This window comes from Schistocerca nitens, chromosome 6 (genome assembly GCF_023898315.1).
Source record: "Schistocerca nitens isolate TAMUIC-IGC-003100 chromosome 6, iqSchNite1.1, whole genome shotgun sequence".
NCBI lineage: Eukaryota > Metazoa > Arthropoda > Insecta > Orthoptera > Acrididae > Schistocerca > Schistocerca nitens.
The window spans coordinates 319,485,895-319,505,422 of NC_064619.1; the positions used below are offsets into that span (position 1 = coordinate 319,485,895).

The 19,528-nt window shown below is 42.8% G+C and overlaps 1 protein-coding gene across 1 annotated transcript in view; it reads right to left on the reverse strand.

The window, feature by feature from the left end:
* Positions 1 to 19,528, reverse strand: part of LOC126263713 (uncharacterized) — a 67,517-nt gene that overhangs the window by 11,011 nt on the left and 36,978 nt on the right. The window contains exon 3 of the mRNA XM_049960857.1: positions 3,319 to 3,386. Within this exon, the coding sequence (XP_049816814.1) occupies positions 3,319 to 3,386 (68 nt within the window). The remainder of the gene's footprint in view (positions 1 to 3,318; positions 3,387 to 19,528) is intronic.

Genomic DNA, 19,528 nt, shown 5'->3' on the forward strand with positions numbered 1-19,528 from the left:
TGAGTGTCCAAGGAATAGAAAAGCAACTGGAATCACTCAACAGAGGAAAGTCCACTGGACCTGACGGGATACCAATTTGATTCTACACAGAGTACGCGAAAGAACATGCCCCCCCTCCTAACAGCCGTGTACCGCAAGTCTCTAGAGGAACGGAAGGTTCCAAATGATTGGAAAAGAGCACAGGTAGTCCCAGTCTTCAAGAAGGGTTGTCGAGCAGATGCGCAAAACTATAGACCTATATCTCTGATGTCGATCTGTTGTAGAATTTTAGAACATGTTTTTTGCTCGAGTATCATGTCATTTTTGGAAACCCAGAATATACTCTGTAGGAATCAACATGGATTCCGGAAACAGCGATCGTGTGAGACCCAACTCGCTTTATTTGTTCATGAGACCCAGAAAATATTAGATACAGGCTCCCAGGTAGATGCTATTTTCCTTGACTTCCGGAAGGCCTTCGATAGAGTTCCGCACTGTCGCCTGATAAACAAAGTAAGATCCTACGGAATATCAGACCAACTGTGTGGCTGGATTGAAGAATTTTTAGCAAACAGAACACAGCATGTTGTTATCAATGGAGAGACGTCTACAGACATTAAAGTAACCTCTGACGTGCCACAGGGGAGTGTTATGGGACCATTGCTTTTCACAATATATATAAACAACCTAGTAGATAGTGTCGGAAGTTCCATGCGGCTTTTCACGGATGATGCTGTAGTATACAGAGAAGTTGCAGCATTAGAAAATTGTAGCGAAATGCAGGAAGATCTGCAGCAGATAGGCACTTGGTACAGGGAGTGGCAACTGACCCTTAACATAGACAAATGTAATGTATTGCAAATACATAGAAAGAAGGATCCTTTATTGTATGATTATATGATAGCGGAACAGACACTGGTAGCAGTTACTTCTGTAAAATATCTGGGAGTATGCGTGCAGAACGATTTGAAGTGGAATGATCATATAAAATTAATTGTTGGTAAGGCGGGTACCAGGTTGAGATTCATTGGGAGAGTCCTTAGAAAATGTAGCCCATCAACAAAGGAGGTGGCTTACAAAACACTCGTTCGACCTATACTTGAGTATTGCTCATCAGTGTGGGATCCGTACCAGATCGGGTTGACGGAGGAGATAGAGAAGATCCAAAGAAGAGCAGCGCATTTAATCACAGGGTTATTTGGTAACCGTGATAGCGTTATGGAGATATTTAGCAAACTCAAGTGGCAGACTCTGCAAGAGAGGCGCTCTGCATCACAGTGTAGCTTGCTGTCCAGGTTTCGAAAGGGTGCGTTTCTGGATGAGGTGTCGAATATATTGCTTCCCCCTACTTATACCTCCCAAGGAGATCACGAATGTAAAATTAGAGAGATTCGAGCGTGCACGGAGGCTTTCAGACAGTCGTTCTTCCCGCGAACCATACGCGACTGGAACAGAAAAGGGAGGTAATGACAGTGGCACGTAAAGTGCACTCCGCCACACACCATTGTGTTGCTTGCGGAGTATAAATGTAGATGTAGATGTACCATGGTTTAGAGTTCAAGTGTAGTTGATAAACTGGTTTATGTGAACTACAAAAACAGTTGATAGAATAAGCTGATCATCATCAATATGTGTTTTGACTACTAAATGTGAAGTAATCTGAAGTTTAAATCAGTTTAAACCAGTTTTAGAGAATGAGACAGTGAAATGTCAGTGTTATCAAAGAACAGCAGCAATATAAATGGGCCAGTAACTTCACACATTGAGAGGTGATCTGAAACGTCAGGCTTTCAGAACCAAAGGTTCTAAGGAACATTAGATACAAAAAAAATCCGTTTTGGTGAATATATACTGGAAAAGGTTCATTATCGAAAATCAAAGTCCAGAGATGTGTAAATTGTGCCTAAGAAACAGATAAAGCATGAAAAGAGTTTGGTAAATGAACTTGGGTTTCCTATTTAAAGTGCAAAAATTAGTTGCACACAACCATTTGGATGTTATGCTGGACACGAGCACTCATAACTTTCTTTTGGGAAACTCCAGTCATAGAAAGCATTGTGTGGTCTACTAAGAAGGGAGGTAGTGATATGTGTGCCACTTTTTCACACGATTTCTCTTCATGAACTCATCAGCCATCTTAGATAAGATGAAACATTGCACCAATATTTTCCAGAGGAGTTATTTAGTGAATATTTCCATCATTTTCGAAGAAATAGATCACAATGTCCTTTACTATTTGTATTTGCCACTTGACTTCAGGATTGTACCAATAAACACAAATTTTGTTACCACAGAGACTCTCAAAAGAGAAATGGGTCCCTACTAATTCTGTTATATCCCTTTTATTTACTTGCATAAGTAGAAATAGTACATAGCAGTTTAGTCATAGTTAACTGTTAATACAGCATAGAGGAATACTTTCTCATACCTAATTTTTTTAAAATTAATTTATACAAGAGATATTCGGAAAGTAAGGTCTGATTGCCACAAAATGGAAACCACTGTGAAAATCAAAACTATTCTATTTACAACAGTTAGCTACAACCTCCAGCTGCTTATCTACATAGTTGCAACTCCAACTTAGACATTTGTTACAGTGTAATACCAACTTTGCAATACACTCGTCATACATGGCACCCATAAGTGCTTTCTGTCAGGTCTCTATGCTGGTTTACAGCATGTTTATTGTGCCAAGATGTTGTCTTGAACTGCTGGTTCATGTTAGCAGAGATGAAACTCAGGGGGAGCCACTTATGGGCTATATTGTGGGTGATAAAACACTTCCCTCATGGCCAACCCACATTCCCACCTACATACAGTCCCTGTCCATTTCCTCCTTGCTCACTATTCTGAGATTCCTGCAGGAGGTTGGACATACTTGCGCATCTGCTGTGAAGAAGGTGGATACAATGTCCATCTAGATAAATCAATTATATGAATGTGCCTGAAAGAAATGCATTACAGTTATTTTATGTGGGCTGCATAGCTTCAGGTGGAATTTCTCATCAGGCCCTTGTACTTGTCAGGAGACACTATTTTCTAATCATTTTTATGAGCTTACTGTGCACTGAAAAAAAAAAAAAAAAACATGTCACACGATTGATGGGCATACCAGAGACACTGCCCGACAAATCTGTGCAAAGCTTCATATGATTTTCACTGTGGTTTTCATTTTGGGACCAATTGTAACTTACTTTCTGAACAGCCTCGATATTTTGGCTCATTTCACACACCCCAACATCCTCATTCCTGATGGGACACATGGAACTCAGTCGTTGAATGGTTTTCCTTGACAATGTTCACTCCTGTTCACTAAAAATCAAGTGTCTTGAAACTAACCTTGGAATTTGTGTAAAGGGATTTTTTGGCTTTTTCTTCTTCTGGAATGCCATCAACTTCTCAAGTACCTGAAAAGTAAGATGAAAGATACTGAGAGTGTTGCTGCAGATCAAGAGAAATTATATTTGTATGGTCTTATTTTCAAAAGCTTCAACCTTATATATCTGCAAACTGTATAACATAGTTACAAGGGTGTATGATGATTCATAACTAAAACTGAACATACGAGAGTACTGAGAAGCACCAGCTTTTTCTCACTTAATATTTCTCTTTCCTGATCTAACTGGTTCAATTTCTTTCTTTTTCACCTACCCGTGGTCTAGGGGTAGCGTCTTTGATTCATAATCAAAACGTCTTCGGTCCTGGGTTCGATCCCCGCCACTGCCTAAATTTTGATAAATAATCAGCATTGGCGGCCGAAGACTTCCGGAATAAGAAGTCAGCCTCATTCTGCCAACGGCCTTGTCAAAGAGGGCGGAGGAGCGGACAGAGGTTCAGGGCACTCTCTTGTCCTAGGGGTGGGAAATTGCCCCTAAAGGTGGAAGAATCAGCAATGATCAATGACATGAGGATGCAGAAGGCAATGGAAACCACTGCATTAAAGACATGTAATGTGTATCCACAGGACATGTGGCCTGTAATTGAAGAAGTGTCATGATCTCTCCATTGGCAAAAGATTCCGGAGTAGTCCCCCATTCGGATCTCCGGGAGGGGACTGCCAAGGGGGAGGTTTGTTGTTGTTGTTGTTGTTGTTGTGGTCTTCAGTCCTGAGACTGGTTTGATGCAGCTCTCCATGCTACTCTATCCTGTGCAAGCTTCTTCATCTCCCAGTACCTACTGCAACCTACATCCTTCTGAATCTGCTTAGTGTACTCATCTCTTGGTCTCCCTCTACGATTTTTACCCTCCACACTGCCCTCCAATGCTAAATTTGTGATCCCTTGATGCCTCAAAACATGTCCTACCAACCGATCCCTTCTTCTAGTCAAGTTGTGCCACAAACTTCTCTTCTCCCCAATCCTATTCAATACCTCCTCATTAGTTATGTGATCTACCCACCTTATCTTCAGCATTCTTCTGTAGCACCACATTTCGAAAGCTTCTATTCGCTTCTTGTCCAAACTAGTTATCGCCCATGTTTCACTTCCATACATGGCTACACTCCATACAAATACTTTCAGAAACGCCTTCCTGACACTTAAATATATACTTGATGTTAACAAATTTCTCTTCTTCAGAAATGATTTCCTTGCCATTGCCAGTCTACATTTCATATCCTCTCTACTTCGACCATCATCAGTTATTTTACTCCCTAAATAGCAAAACTCCTTCACTACTTTAAGTGTCTCATTTCCTAATCTAATCCCCTCAGCATCACCCGATTTAATTTGACTACATTCCATTATCCTCGTTTTGCTTTTGTTGATGTTCATCTTATATCCTCCTTTCAAGACACTGTCCATTCCGTTCAACTGCTCTTCCAAGTCCTTTGCTGTCCCTGACAGAATACAATGTCATCGGCGAACCTCAAAGTTTTTATTTCTTCTCCATGGATTTTAATACCTACTCTGAATTTTTCTTTTGTTCCCTTTACTGCTTGCTCAATATACAGATTGAATAACATCGGGGAGAGACTACAACCCTGTCTCACTCCTTTCCCAACCACTGCTTCCCTTTCAGGCCCCTCGACTCTTATAACTGCCATCTGGTTTCTGTACAAATTGTAAATAGCCTTTCGCTCCCTGTATTTTACCCCTGTCAACTTCAGAATTTGAAAGAGAGTATTCCAGATAACGTTGTCAAAAGCTTTCTCTAAGTCTACAAATGCTAGAAACGTAGGTTTGCCTTTCCTTAATCTTTCTTCTAAGATAAGTCGTAAGGTCAGTATTGCCTCACGTGTTCCAGTATTTCTACGGAATCCAAACTGATCTTCTCCGAGGTCGGCTTCTACTAGTTTTTCCATTCGTCTGTAAAGAATTCGTGTTAGTATTTTGCAGCTGTGGCTTATTAAACTGATAGTTCGGTAATTTTCACATCTGTCAACACCTGCTTCCTTTGGGTTTGGAATTATTATATTCTTCTTGAAGTCTGAGGGTATTTCGCCTGTTTCATACATCGTGTTCACCAGATGGTAGAGTTTTGTCAGGACTGGCTCTCCCAAGGCCATCAGTAGTTGTAATGGAATGTTGTCTACTCCTGGGGCCTTGTTTCGACTCAGGTCTTTCAGTGCTCTGTCAAACTTCTCACGCAGTATCATATCTCCCATTTCATCTTCATCTACGTCGTCTTCCACTTCCATAATATTGTCCTCAAGTACGTCGCCCTTGTATAGACCATCTGTATACTCCTTCCACCTTTCTGCTTTCCCTTCTTTGCTTAGAACTGGGTTTCCACTAAAGCTCTTGATATTCATGCAAGTAGTTCTCCTTTCTCCAAAGGTCTCTTTAATTTTCATGTACGCAGTATCTATCTTACCCCTAGTGAGATAAGCCTCTACATCCTTACATTTGTCCTCTAGCCATCCCTGCTTAGCCATTTTGCACTTCCTGTCGATCTCATTTTTGAGACATTTGTATTCCTTTTTGCCTGCTTCATTTACTGCATTTTTATATTTTCTCCTTTCATCAATTAAATTCAGTATTTCTTCTGTTGCCCAAGGATTTCTACTAGCCCTCATCTTTTTACCTACTAGGTCCTCTGCTGCCTTCACTACTTCATCTCTCAAAGCTACCCTTTCTTCTTCTACTGTATTTCTTTCCCCCATTCCTGTCAATTGTTCCCTTATGCTCTCCCTGAAACTCTGTATAACCTCTGGTTCTTTCAGTTTATCCAGGTCCCATCTCCTTAAATTCCCACCTTTTTGCAGTTTCTTCAGTTTCAATCTGCAGTTCATAACCAATAGATTGTGGTCAGAATCCACATCTGCCCCTGGAAATGTCTTACAATTTAAAACCTGGTTCCTAAATCTCTGTCTTACCATTATATAATCTATCTGATACCTTTTAGTATCTCCGGGATTCTTCCAGGTATACAACCTTCTTTTATGATTCTTGAACCAAGTGTTAGCTATGATTAAGTTATGCTCTGTGCAAAATTCTACAAGGCGGCTTCCTCTTTCATTTCTTCCCTCCAATCCATATGCACCTACTATGTTTCCTTCTCTCCCTTTTCCTACTGACGAATTCCAGTCACCCATGACTATTAAATTTTCGTCTCCCTTCACTACCTGAATAATTTCTTTTATCTCGTCATACATTTCATCAATTTCTTCATCATCTGCAGAGCTTGTTGGCATATAAACTTGTACTACTGTAGTAGGCATGGGCTTTGTGTCTATCTTGGCCACAATAATGCGTTCACTATGCTGTTTGTAGTAGCTAACCCGCACTCCTATTTTTTTTATTCATTATTAAACCTACTCCTGCATTACCCCTATTTGACTTTGTATTTATAACCCTGTTATCACCTGACCAAAAGTCTTGTTCCTCCTGCCACCGAACTTCACTAATTCCCACTATATCTAACTTTAACCTATCCATTTCCCTTTTTAAATTTTCTAACCTACCTGCCCGATTAAGGGATCTGACATTCCACGCTCCGATCCGTAGAACGCCAGTTTTCTTTCTCCTGATAACGACGTCCTCTTGAGTAGTCCCCGCCCGGAGATCCGAATGGGGGACTATTTTACCTCTGGAATATTTTACCCAAGAGGACGCCATCATCATTTAATCATACAGTAAAGCTGCATGTCCTCGGGAAAAATTACGGCTGTAGTTTCCCCTTGCTTTCAGCCGTTCGCAGTACCAGCACAGCAAGGCCGTTTTGGTTAATGTTACAAGGCCAGATCAGTCAATCATCCAGACTGTTGACCCTGCAACTACTGAAAAGGCTGCTGCCCCTCTTCAGGAACCACATGTTTGTCTGGCCTCTCAACAGATACCCCTCCGTTGTGGTTGCACCTACGGTACGGCCATCTGTATCGCTGAGGCACGCAAGCCTCCCCACCAACGGCATGGTCCATGATTCATGGAGGTAGTTGGGTGCATAGGTCCTGAGAAATCAGTACCCAGAACAACCACCTCTGGTTCATGGGGGGGTTACCATGAGAAAAAGATTGAATAATCAATGAAAGGATAACGTTCTACAAGTCGGGGCGTGGAATGTCAGAAGCTAGAACGTGGTAGGGAAACTAGAAAATCTGAAAAGGGAAATGCAAAGGCTCAATCTAGATATAGTGGGGGTCAGTGAAGTGAAGTGGAAGGAAGACAAGGATTTCTGGTCAGATGAGTATCGGGTAATGTCAACAGCAGCAGAAAATGGTATAACAGGTGTAGGATTTGTTACGAATAGGAAGGTAGGGCAGAGGGTGTGTTACTGTGAACAGTTCAGTGACCGGGTTGTTCTAATCAGAATCGACAGCAGACCAACACCGACAACGATAGTTCAGGTATACATGCCGACGTCGCAAGCTGAAGATGAAGAGATAGAGAAAGTATATGAGGATATTGAAAGGGTAATGCAGTATGTAAAGGGGGACGAAAATCTAATAGTCATGGGCGGCTGGAATGCAGTTGTAGGGGAAGGAGTAGAAGAAAAGGTTACAGGAGAATATGGGATTGGGACAAGGAATGAAAGAGGAGAAAGACTAATTTAGTTCTGCAACAAGTTTCAGCTAGTAATAGCGAATCCCCTGTTGAAGAATCACAAGAGGAGGAGGTATACTTGGAAAAGGCCGGGAGATACGGGAAGATTTCAATTAGATTACATCATGGTCAGACAGAGATTCCGAAATCAGATACTGGACTGTAAGGTGTACCCAGGAGCAGATATAGACTCAGATCACAATACAGTAGTGATGAAGAGTAGGCTGAAGTTTAAGACATTAGTCAGGAAGAATCAATACGCAAAGAAGTGGGATATGGAAGTACTAAGGAATGACGAGATACGTTTGAAGTTCTCTAACGCTATTGATACAGCAGTAAGGTATAGCGCAGTAGGCAGTACAGTTGAAGAGGAATGGACATCTCTAAAAAGGGCCATCACAGAAGTTGGGAAGGAAAACATAGGTACAAAGAAGGTAGCTGCGAAGAAACCATGGGTAACAGAAGAAATACTTCAGTTGATTGATGAAAGGAGGAAGTACAAACATGTTCTGGGAAAATCAGGAATACAGAAATACAGGTCGCTGAGGAATGAAATAAATAGGAAGTGCAGAGAAGCTAAGACGAAATGGCTGCAGGAAAAATGTGAAGACATCGAAAAGGATATGATTGTCGGAAGGACAGACTCAGCATAGAGGAAAATCAAAACAACCTTTGGTGACATTAAAAGCAACGGTGGTAACATTAAGAGTGCAACGAGAATTCCACTGTTAAATGCAGAGGAGAGAGCAGATAGGTGGAAAGAATACATTGAAAGCCTCTATGAGGGTGAAGATTTGTCTGATGTGATAGAAGAAGAAACAGGGGTCGATTTAGAAGAGATAGGGGATCCAGTATTAGACTCGGAATTTAAAAGAGCTTTGGGGGACTTACGGTCAAATAAGGCAGAAGGGATAGATAACATTCCATCAGAATTTCTAAAATCTTTGGGGGAAGTGGCAACAAAATGACTATTCACCTTGGTGTGTAGAATATATGAGTCTGGTGACATACCATCTGACATTCGGAAAAGCATCATCCACACAATTCCGAAGACGGCAAGAGCTGACAAGTGCGATAATTATCGCACAATCAGCTTAACAGCTCATGCATCGAAGCTGCTTACAAGAATAATATACAGAAGAATGGAAAAGAAAATTGAGAATGCGCTAGGTGACGATCAGTTTGGCTGTAGGAAAAGTAAAGGGACGAGAGAGGCAATTCTGACGTTACGGCTAATAATGGAAGCAAGGCTAAAGAAAAATTGAGACACTTTCATGGGATTTGTCGACCTGGAAAAAGCGTTCGACAATATAAAATGGTGCAAGCTGTTCGAGATTCTGAAAAAAGTAGCGGTAAGCTGTAGGGAGAGACGGGTCATATACAATATGTACAACAACCAAGAGGGAATAATAAGAGTGGACGATCAAGAACGAAGTGCTCGTATTAAGAAGGGTGTAAGACAAGGCTGTAGCCTTTCGCCCCTACTCTTCAATCTGTACATCGAGGAAGCAATGATGGAAATAAAACAAAGGTTCAGGAGTGGAATTAAAATACAAGGTGAAAGGATATCAATGATACGATTCACTGATGACATTGCTATCCTGAGTGAAAGTGAAGAAGAATTAAATGATCTGCTGAATGGAATAAAACAGTCTAATGAGTACACAGTATGGTTTGAGAGTAAATCGGAGAAAGACGAAGGTAATGAGAAGTAGTAGAAATGAGAACAGCGAGAAACTTAACATCAGGATTGATGGTCACGAGGTCAATGAAGTTAAGGAATTCTGCTACCTAGGCAGTAAAATAACCAATGACGGACGGAGCAAGGAGGACATCAAAAGCAGACTCGCTATGGCAAAAAAGGCATTTCTGGCCAAGAGAAGTCTACTAATATCAAATACCAGCCTTAATTTGAGGAAGAAATTTCTGAGGATGTACGTCTGGAGTACAGCATTGTATGGTAGTGAAACATGGACTGTGGGAAAACCGGAACAGAAGAGAATCGAAGCATTTGAGATGTGGTGCTATAGACGAATGTTGAAAATTAGGTGGACTGATAAGGTGAGGAATGAGGAGGTTCTATGCAGAATCGGAGAGGAAAGGAATATGTGGAAAACACTGATAAGGAGAAGGGACAGGATGATAGGACATCTGCTAAGACATGAGGGAATGACTTCCATGGTACTAGAGGGAGCTGTAGAGGGCAAAAACTGTAGAGGAAGACAGAGATTGGAATACGTCAAGCAAATAATTGAGGACGTAGGTTGCAAGTGCTACTCTGAGATGAAGAGGTTAGCACAGGAAAGGAATTCGTGGCGGGCCACATCAAACCAGTCAGTAGACTGTCATTTTTCTCCCACCTTCAGAAAAGGAATCTCTAGATGTGAAAGCCAGATTTTTAGTAAATGTGAGGATCATGTTATATTTTCTATGCAACTTGACTGGCAGAAGTATATTACTTTACTTCTCATTACTCATAATACCTGTTAAAATATCATTTGGTAAGAGCAAGAAATAATAGAAATTATTCTTTTAACAATATTTTGTACAACCAAAAAGCCACAGAAAATAGTGTGTAGTATGGCATGCATATGTGGGAGATACAACTGTTCTTCCCAAGTAACATAGTCATACATATTTCACTTGCCTGTGAATAATCAAAAGCTCATGGGACAGGGGGAGAAGTAGAGAAGGGGAAAGGACTACCGTATGTAGGTGCACTGGTGGGACAGAATCATCATCATCATTTAAGACTGATTATGCCTTTCAGCATTCAGTCTGGAGCATAGTCCCCCTTATAAAATTCCTCCATGATCCCCTATTCAGTGCTAGCATTGGTGCCTCATCTGATGTTAAGCCTATTACTTCAAAATCATTCTTAACCGAATCCAGGTACCTTCTCCTTGGTCTGCCCAAACTCCTCCTACCCTCTACTGCTGAACCCATGAGTCTCTTGGGTAACCTTGCTTCTCCCATGCATGTAAAATGACCCCAACATGTAAACCAGTTCGCCCTGACTGCTACATTATAGAGTTCATTCCCAGTTTTTCTTTGATTTCCTCATTGTGGACACCCTCCTGCCATTGTTCCCATCTACTAGTACCTGCAATCATCCTAGCTACTTTCATATCCGTGACCTCAACCTTGTTGATAAGGTAACCTGAATCCACCCAGGGACAGAAGGCATGTTTAATACTGGAGTGGGAGTAGTGGGAGTAGAGACGGAGATAGGGACGTGGAGGACAGGGACTAGCGAAAGATGAGGCCAGCGGGATTATGGAGATGAAGGATATGTTGTAAGGAGAATTCCCACATGTACAATTCAGAAAAGCTGGTGTCAGTGGGAAGAATCTATGTGGCTGAGGCAGTGAAGCATTAAAGAGAAGCACATCATGCTGGGTGTCATGTTCAGCAACTAAGTGGTCCACCTGTCTGCTGGTCATTGTTTGGCAATAGCCTTTCAAGTGGACAGACAGTTTGTTAGTTGTTATGTCCATAAAAAACTGCAGCTTAGTGGTTGCAGTCAAGTTTGTAGATCACATGGCTGGTTCCACAAGTGAAACTGTGACAGGACTGAAGTAGATGGTAGTGGAAGGATGTATGGGGCATGTCTCGCATCAAGGTCGGTTGCAGGTATATGAGCCATGAGGCAAGGAGCTGAGGATAGGGGTGGAGTGGGGATGGACAAGAATATTGCATAGATTGTTGGAATATCAGTGTGGGAGATGTTGCGAGGACAGTGAGTAGTATATTTATCATTTCAGGACACAATGTGAGATAGTTGTAACCCTGATGAAGACTGTTCCCATTGCTTTATTTTAAATATTACAAGTTTTTGTGATTACTCTCCTAAAATTAGTTCACAATTTGTTTTGTAGTTGGTGACTGAAATTCATAAGTTTGGAAATTCTGTTGAATGCAGGGTTTATAGAAGACATTTTAAAAGAATTGCTTCAGTTCACTTTTTCTAGCTGGCCAAATTATTCCATTAATTATTACATCTTTCAGTAGCTTGCTTCACTTCCTGTCAAAGTTCATACATTCAAGTACTGGCTGTTTGCAGTTGATTGCCTCCAGTGCATGTGTACATGACGTCATTGGTCATTCTGAATTGATAATAATAAGCATTCAGTTTTCCATATCCCAATGCTGTGAAGTTAGGAGAGAGAGGTAATTTAATCACCAGTCATTGGTACACTGTTAGAAAATATTCTTTTGTAATGATTACTGTTGTAGTCTGCAGTCATTCTTTCTCTCTTTCTTCAGGAATTGATTTTCATAACATTTGAACTACAGACCTATATCATTGACGTTGGTTTGTAGTAGGGTTTTGGAGCATATACTGTATTCAAACATTATGAATCACCTCGAAGGGAATGATCTATTGATACGTAATCAGCATGGTTTCAGAAAAAATTGTTCTTGTGCAACGCAGCTAGCTCTTTATTCGCACGAAGTAATAGCCACTATCAACAGGGGATCTCAAGTTGATTCCATATTTCTAGATTTCCGGAAAGCTTTTGACACCGTTCCTCACAAGCGACTTCTATGGGGTATCGTCTCAGTTGTGCGACTGGATTCATGATTTCCTGTCAGGAAGGTCGCAGTTCATAGTAATAGACGGCAAATCATCGAGTAAAACTGAAGTGATATCAGGTGTTCCCCAGGGAAGCACCCTGGGACCTCTGCTGTTCCTGATCTATATAAATGACCTGGGTGACAATCTGAGCAGTTCTCTTAGGTTGTTCGTAGATGATGCTGTAATTTACCGTCTAGTAAGGTCATCCGAAGACCAGTATCAGTTGCAAAGCGATTTAGAAAAGATTGCTGTATGGTGTGGCAGGTGGCAGTTGACGCTAAGTAACGAAAAGTGTGAGGTGATCCACATGAGTTCCAAAAGAAATCCGTTGGAATTCGATTACTCAATAAATAGTACAATTCTCAAGGCTGTCAATTCAACTAAGTACCTGGGAGTTAAAAATTACGAACAACTTCAGTTGGAAAGACCACATAGATAATATTGTGGGGAGGCGAGCCAAAGGTTGTGTTTCATTGGCAGGACACTTAGAAGATGCAACAAGTCCACTAAAGAGACAGCTTACACTACACTCGTTCGTCCTCTGTTAGAATATTGCTGCGCGGTGTGGAATCCTTACCAGGTGGGATTGACGGAGGACATCGAAAGGGTGCAAAAAAGGGCAGCTCGTTTTGTATTATCACGTAATAGGGGAGAGAGTGTGGCAGATATGATACGCGAATTGGGATGGAAGTCATTACAGCAAAGACATTTTTTTCACGGCGAGATCTATTTACAAAATTTCAGTCACCAACTTTCTCTTCCGAATTCAAAAATATTTTGTTGAGCCCAACCTACGTAGGTAGGAATGATCATCAAAATAAAATAAGAGAAATCAGAGCTCGAACAGAAAGGTTTAGGTGTTCGTTTTTCCCTCGCGCTGTTCGGGAGTGGAATGGTACAGAGATAGTAAGATTGTGGTTCGATGAACCCTCTGCCAAGCACTTAAATGTGAATTGCAGAGTAGTCATGTAGATATAGATTTGAAAGTTTTAGAACATAACTATAGCTAACTTCCTCTCGTCCATCTTTGTTCAGCTTGTCTACAAATTCATTTCTACAGATATTGTTTTTTATAAAGTACGCTGGCTATTTTTATGAAAATTACTATTCCTGTGCCTGCTCATTCTGTAGTTCTATACTCATCAGTGAATGCTTCTCTCATACATTGCCTCATTACTACTTTATTGGATAATGACAATATCAGTCAGATGAGGCCAGTTTTTATAATGAACGTCATAGTCTAAAGTTTAATTACTATTTCCAGCTTACATTGCATTGTACTGATTCAGTATTTCCTAATTTTAACATAAGCAAACAACAGTAACAGAAGAAATTGTTGCACACTACTTAAGGGAATGATACGTAATTAGTTCATCATGCGAAGTATTATAAAACCTGGCACGCCTGTAAAAGGAGCTATTAAAATATGGCAAATTGATTAAGAATTTCTAAGTGAATGATACATCAATAATTACTGGAGGCTCAAATGACACTGATAAGCAATTGAAACAGTTTCAAAGGAACAAGACAGATTCTCTGTAATGCATACTGAAACTGGCATGAACATAATAATTCATGCAGTACCTGTTAGACATGACACCCAAGGCCAGACTAGAAAAATAAAGACTGTGTATTACTTCATGATAGGAAAAAATCAATATTACTAGAAATGTGAATTTTGATCATCTAAACAGGCAAGGAAAGATGCACAACTGAAATAGGCTTGTCTCTTTCATACTTCTGATGAAAGTAAAAATGCCAACAACAGTACCAGTAATAAAATACACAAATGGACAAATAAGTGACTATCCTGAAATGAAAGGAACAAACTGATAACAATGGACTACTATGTGAGCAGAAACATGCATAAGGGAAGAAACAGCAACATGCCTGGCAAGCTGAATTTTAAACCTAAAAATACAGTAACAAGGCAGTTATTAAAAGATAGATTGGTAAAAAAGGTCACTAATAAAGTGCCACAACAAAGTAAGAGTACAGGTCTACAAATAACAATGGAAGGGTGAGGGAACAAGAACAAGAAAGAAAAAGCAAATACCCTCCTGGAAATTGAAATAAGAACACCGTGAATTCATTGTCCCAGGAAGGGGAAACTTTATTGACACATTCCTGGGGTCAGATACATCACATGATCACACTGACAGAACCACAGGCACATAGACACAGGCAACAGAGCATGCACAATGTCGGCACTAGTACAGTGTATATCCACCTTTCGCAGCAATGCAGGCTGCTATTCTCCCATGGAGACGATCGTAGAGATGCTGGATGTAGTCCTGTGGAATGGCTTGCCATGCCATTTCCACCTGGCGCCTCAGTTGGACCAGCGTTCGTGCTGGACGTGCAGACCGCGTGAGACGACGCTTCATCCAGTCCCAAACATGCTCAATGGGGGACAGATCCGGAGATCTTGCTGGCCAGGGTAGTTGACTTACACCTTCTAGAGCACGTTGGGTGGCACGGGATACATGCGGACGTGCATTGTCCTGTTGGAACAGCACGTTCCCTTGCCGGTCTAGGAATGGTAGAACGATGGGTTCGATGACGGTTTGGATGTACCGTGCACTATTCAGTGTCCCCTCGACGATCACCAGTGGTGTACGGCCAGTGTAGGAGATCGCTCCCCACACCATGATGCCGGGTGTTGGCCCTGTGTGCCTCGGTCGTATGCAGTCCTGATTGTGGCGCTCACCTGCACGGCGCCAAACACGCATACGACCATCATTGGCACTAAGGCAGAAGCGACTCTCATCGCTGAAGACGACACGTCTCCATTCGTCCCTCCATTCACGCCTGTCGCGACACCACTGGAGGCGGGCTGCACGATGTTGGGGCGTGAGCGGAAGACGGCCTAACGGTGTGCGGGACCGTAGCCCAGCTTCATGGAGACGGTTGCGAATGGTCCTCGCCGATACCCCAGGAGCAACAGTGTCCCTAATTTGCTGGGAAGTGGCGGTGCGGTCCCCTACGGCACTGCGTAGGATCCTACGGTCTTGGCGTGCATCCGTGCGTCGCTGCGGTCCGATCCCAGGTCGACGGGCACGTGCACCTTCCGCCGACCACTGGCGACAACATCGATGTACTGTGGAGACCTCACGCCCCACGTGTTGAGCAATTCGGCGGTACGTCCACCCGGCCTCCCGCATGCCCACTATACGCCCTCACTCAAAGTCCGTCAACTGCACATACGGTTCACGTCCACGTTGTCGCGGCATGCTACCAGTGATAAAGACTGCGATGGAGCTCCGTATGCCACGGCAAACTGGCTGACACTGACGGCGGCGGTGCACAAATGCTGCGCAGCTAGCGCCATTCGACGGCCAACACCGCGGTTCCTGGTGTGTCCGCTGTGCCGTGCATGTGATCATTGCTTGTACAGCCCTCTCACAGTGTCCGGAGCAAGTATGGTGGGTCTGACACACGGGTGTCAATGTGTTCTTTTTTCCATTTCCAGGAGTGTATAAACAAACTGAATTTAAAATAATAGTATGCTATGCTGCAAATGTGACACAAAACTACTAAGATGTGAGTGGGCCCAATCTAAAAGTTTATCACCATAATGTACAATCCCTGCATAATAAGACCGATGAAACTAATATACTGCTAACACATGAGCTACATGATATCCCAGTAACATGCAATTCTGAGCCCTAGTGTAAACCTAAATTAATTTGACATACAAAAATAACAAACAGGATGGTGTAGTGAATTACACAAAGGAAAATCTACATTTTACTGCCATACCCAACTGAACTTGAAAGAATGCCAAAAAGAACTATGAGACTGCAGCTATAAAAATTACTAAGTAGAACTTGACAGTATAATTACAGTACAGAAGGTTCTGGCAGAATGTAAATACCTTAGGAGTAAAGTGCTCCCCCCCCCCCCCTCCTGTGTACCTTCATTGTGCTGGTTCCATGGAATTGCAATTTGGCAGGTGGACTGTGGTGCGGGATTGTGTTGGATGGTGTCAGTGGAGGGAGAAAGAGGTGGGAAGCAGGAGAAGGGATTGGGGACATGTAGCTAGAGGCTCAGAGGAAGGCAGAGGATGTCACCTCCTGAACGTTGACCTCCACTTCTCTGATGGCTCGATTCATAATCCTGTTCGTATTGGCCCACTAACCACCAATACTACCTGGATTCTGACAGCTGTTACCCCTTGTAAACCAAGAAAAGTGCTCCCGCACAGCCCAGCCACCAGTTGACAGCATATCTGCAGTGATGAGAATTCCCTTGCTCAGTATGCTGAAGGTCTCACGAAGACATCACAGACAGACACTATCCTGCGTCACAACCTCAAATACCCCTAATCCTCCCATCTCCTCCAAGAATCATCTGCAAAGGAGCACTCCCCTCTTCAGGCAATACCATTCTGGGGTGGAGCAACAGAATCACGTACTTCTCCAGAGTTTTGATTTTCTATCATCATGTCTGGAACCGAGGAACATCCTACCCACAATTCTACCAACCCCTCCTAAAGTGGTACTTCATTGCCCTCCCAACCTGTACATCATCCTGGTCCATCCCTATGCCATTCCCACACCCACCTCCTTGCAACAGGGCCATATCCCTGTGGAAGACCTTCATGCATGTCCTGCTTAGTTCACTTATCCAGCACATCCCACTCCAGACCCATCAAAGGCTTATCCTATCCCATCAGAGGCAGGGCCAGCAGTGAAAGCAGCCACATCAGTTATCAGCTCTGCTGCAATTTCTGCACAGTACTTTATGAGAGCATGAGCACCAACCTGCTGTCCACCAGAATGAATGGCTATCCCCTGCTGTGGCCAAGAACAGTGTCAACTATGTGGCACAATCATGACAACATGCTGCTGAGCACAACATGCTTCAGCTCAATGGCTGCTTTACAACCTGTGCCATGTAGATCTTTCCCTCCAGCACCACCTCTTCTGAACTTTCCATTGTTTGATTTTGTCCATCATTTTTCTTCAATCCCACAACTCTGTGATGATTTCCTTTGTTGCTATTCTCTACAGCATTAATCTTCTCAGTGCTTTTTCTTTGTCTTCTTTCCTGTTTTTTTTTTTTCACCACTTTTCAAACTGCACACACTTCCAGTTCCTTATATTCTTGATAATCCAGCCTGGAATTCTTTATAGTGTTGATATTCTTATGCATTTGAGAGTTATTGCTGCAACACATTTTTTGTTCCTCTAATCCTCCTAACCTAAATCTCTGCTAAACCAGCATTTCCATTCTCTCTACCTAATAGTTCCCCTCCTCTCTACTGCCGACTCCTCCGAATACACCCCTACATGTCATCCACATACCACACCACACAAACTCCAGTGTCCGTGTTAAATCTGTTTATTTGCCACTCTCCCCAAATAGAATCTTTCAATCCAGTTCACCAACCAAATTGTAATCCTGGCATTGTGTGTCTAACTGGCATAATGTTGGTGTACAGGTGTGTGTGTGTGTGTGTGTGTGTGTTTGTGTGTGTGTGCGCACAAAATCCATTTGAACTAAAACAACACCACTCACGAAGAAGCAGAAGCACTGAGTCCTTGATAGGCGCACACAAAATAAACAAAACTTGCTAGCTTCTGGATTAATCCTTTCTTGAACTCAAATAACACATGGTGAGAAGAAGGAGAAAGAGGGAAGAGGCAGGGAGAGGGAAAGGCCATGGGTGGCTAGTAGTTTGGAGGCAGCCAGTTTGCCAGCTAGGAATGTGGGAGGGAGAGGTGGCAGGTAAACATGTTAGGCACCTGATGCACAGTTGTTAGAGCCTTGCAGAGTGGTGCACACTGATGGTGACATGGGAGTGGGGTGATATGACAGAAGAATGGGAAACTGTTGGGTGGACAGTGGGGAGACAGTAGGCTACTGGGCATTGAGGCCAGGATGGTTGGGGGAGCAAAGGGTGTGTTGCAAGGATAACTCCCATCTGCATAGTTCAGAGAAGATTGTGGTGAAGGGAAGAATGTTGATGGCCAGATAGTGAAGCAGCCATTGAGGTTGAGTATGTTATGCTCAGTTAAATGTTGTGTCGCTGGGTGGTCAACTTTGTTCTTGGCAACAGTTTGGTGGTGGCCATTCATCCTGATGGACAGGTGGTGTGTAGTCATATCAACATTAAAAGTTGTCCAGTGTTTGCAGCAGAGTTGGTATATGACTTGGCTGCTTTCACAGATGGCCCAGCCTCTGGAGGGGTAGAATAATCCTGTGACACCTCTCCAGGGGACACCACCTTGACGAAGCACTATCTCCTGAGGGTGGAGATGCTTGCGTATCCCTGTGAAGCTGAGGGCTATGCCAAAGGCAGAGGACCTACTGCCTCAGCTGATGGATCAGATTAAGAGTGTCCCACTACGTCCCATCTTCCCTATCCACTCCTACTCCTTACTCAATTCTCTGTCCCAAGCCAAGGTGTGATGCGATCCATGTTGAGGGTGCGTGTCACATGGGAGGATGTGTCACAAACAGAGCCTCAGGGATACTGGGCGACCTCCCTGAATAAGTAGCCTTACACGGTGCAGGGTATTCGTGGTGTGGACCGTGTAGATCCCCAAATCTTGTGGGATCAATATGGACACGACTTAAGAAAATAAATTAAAACAAGCTGAGGGGCAAACTGAGACCTCAGACACCCAAACATCGGGGTCAGGACTGATGGAAGGCATTCCCACTAATGAATCAGGGTATAGACCTGAGCCAGAAGTGGGTACTGTAACCGAGAAGTTGCACCAGATCAAGATTAAAGCCTTGTCGGGGGTCCAGAGGAGGAAACTACTTTGGGAACAGAGAAAATGGGAAGGAAAGAAAGGCTTCCTAAAGACAAGTGGAGGGAATTAAAGGGGCTTGAACCCTAAGAAAAAACTGTCTCAGGTTGAAGGGGATACACAGACCCCCACAATGAAGAAGATAGGCAACAAGAGGATAGGGGAGGAATCTGACTTCTTCCTCCATGGATAAGTGAGCCCAGAAAAAATCAAGGCAAGAAATA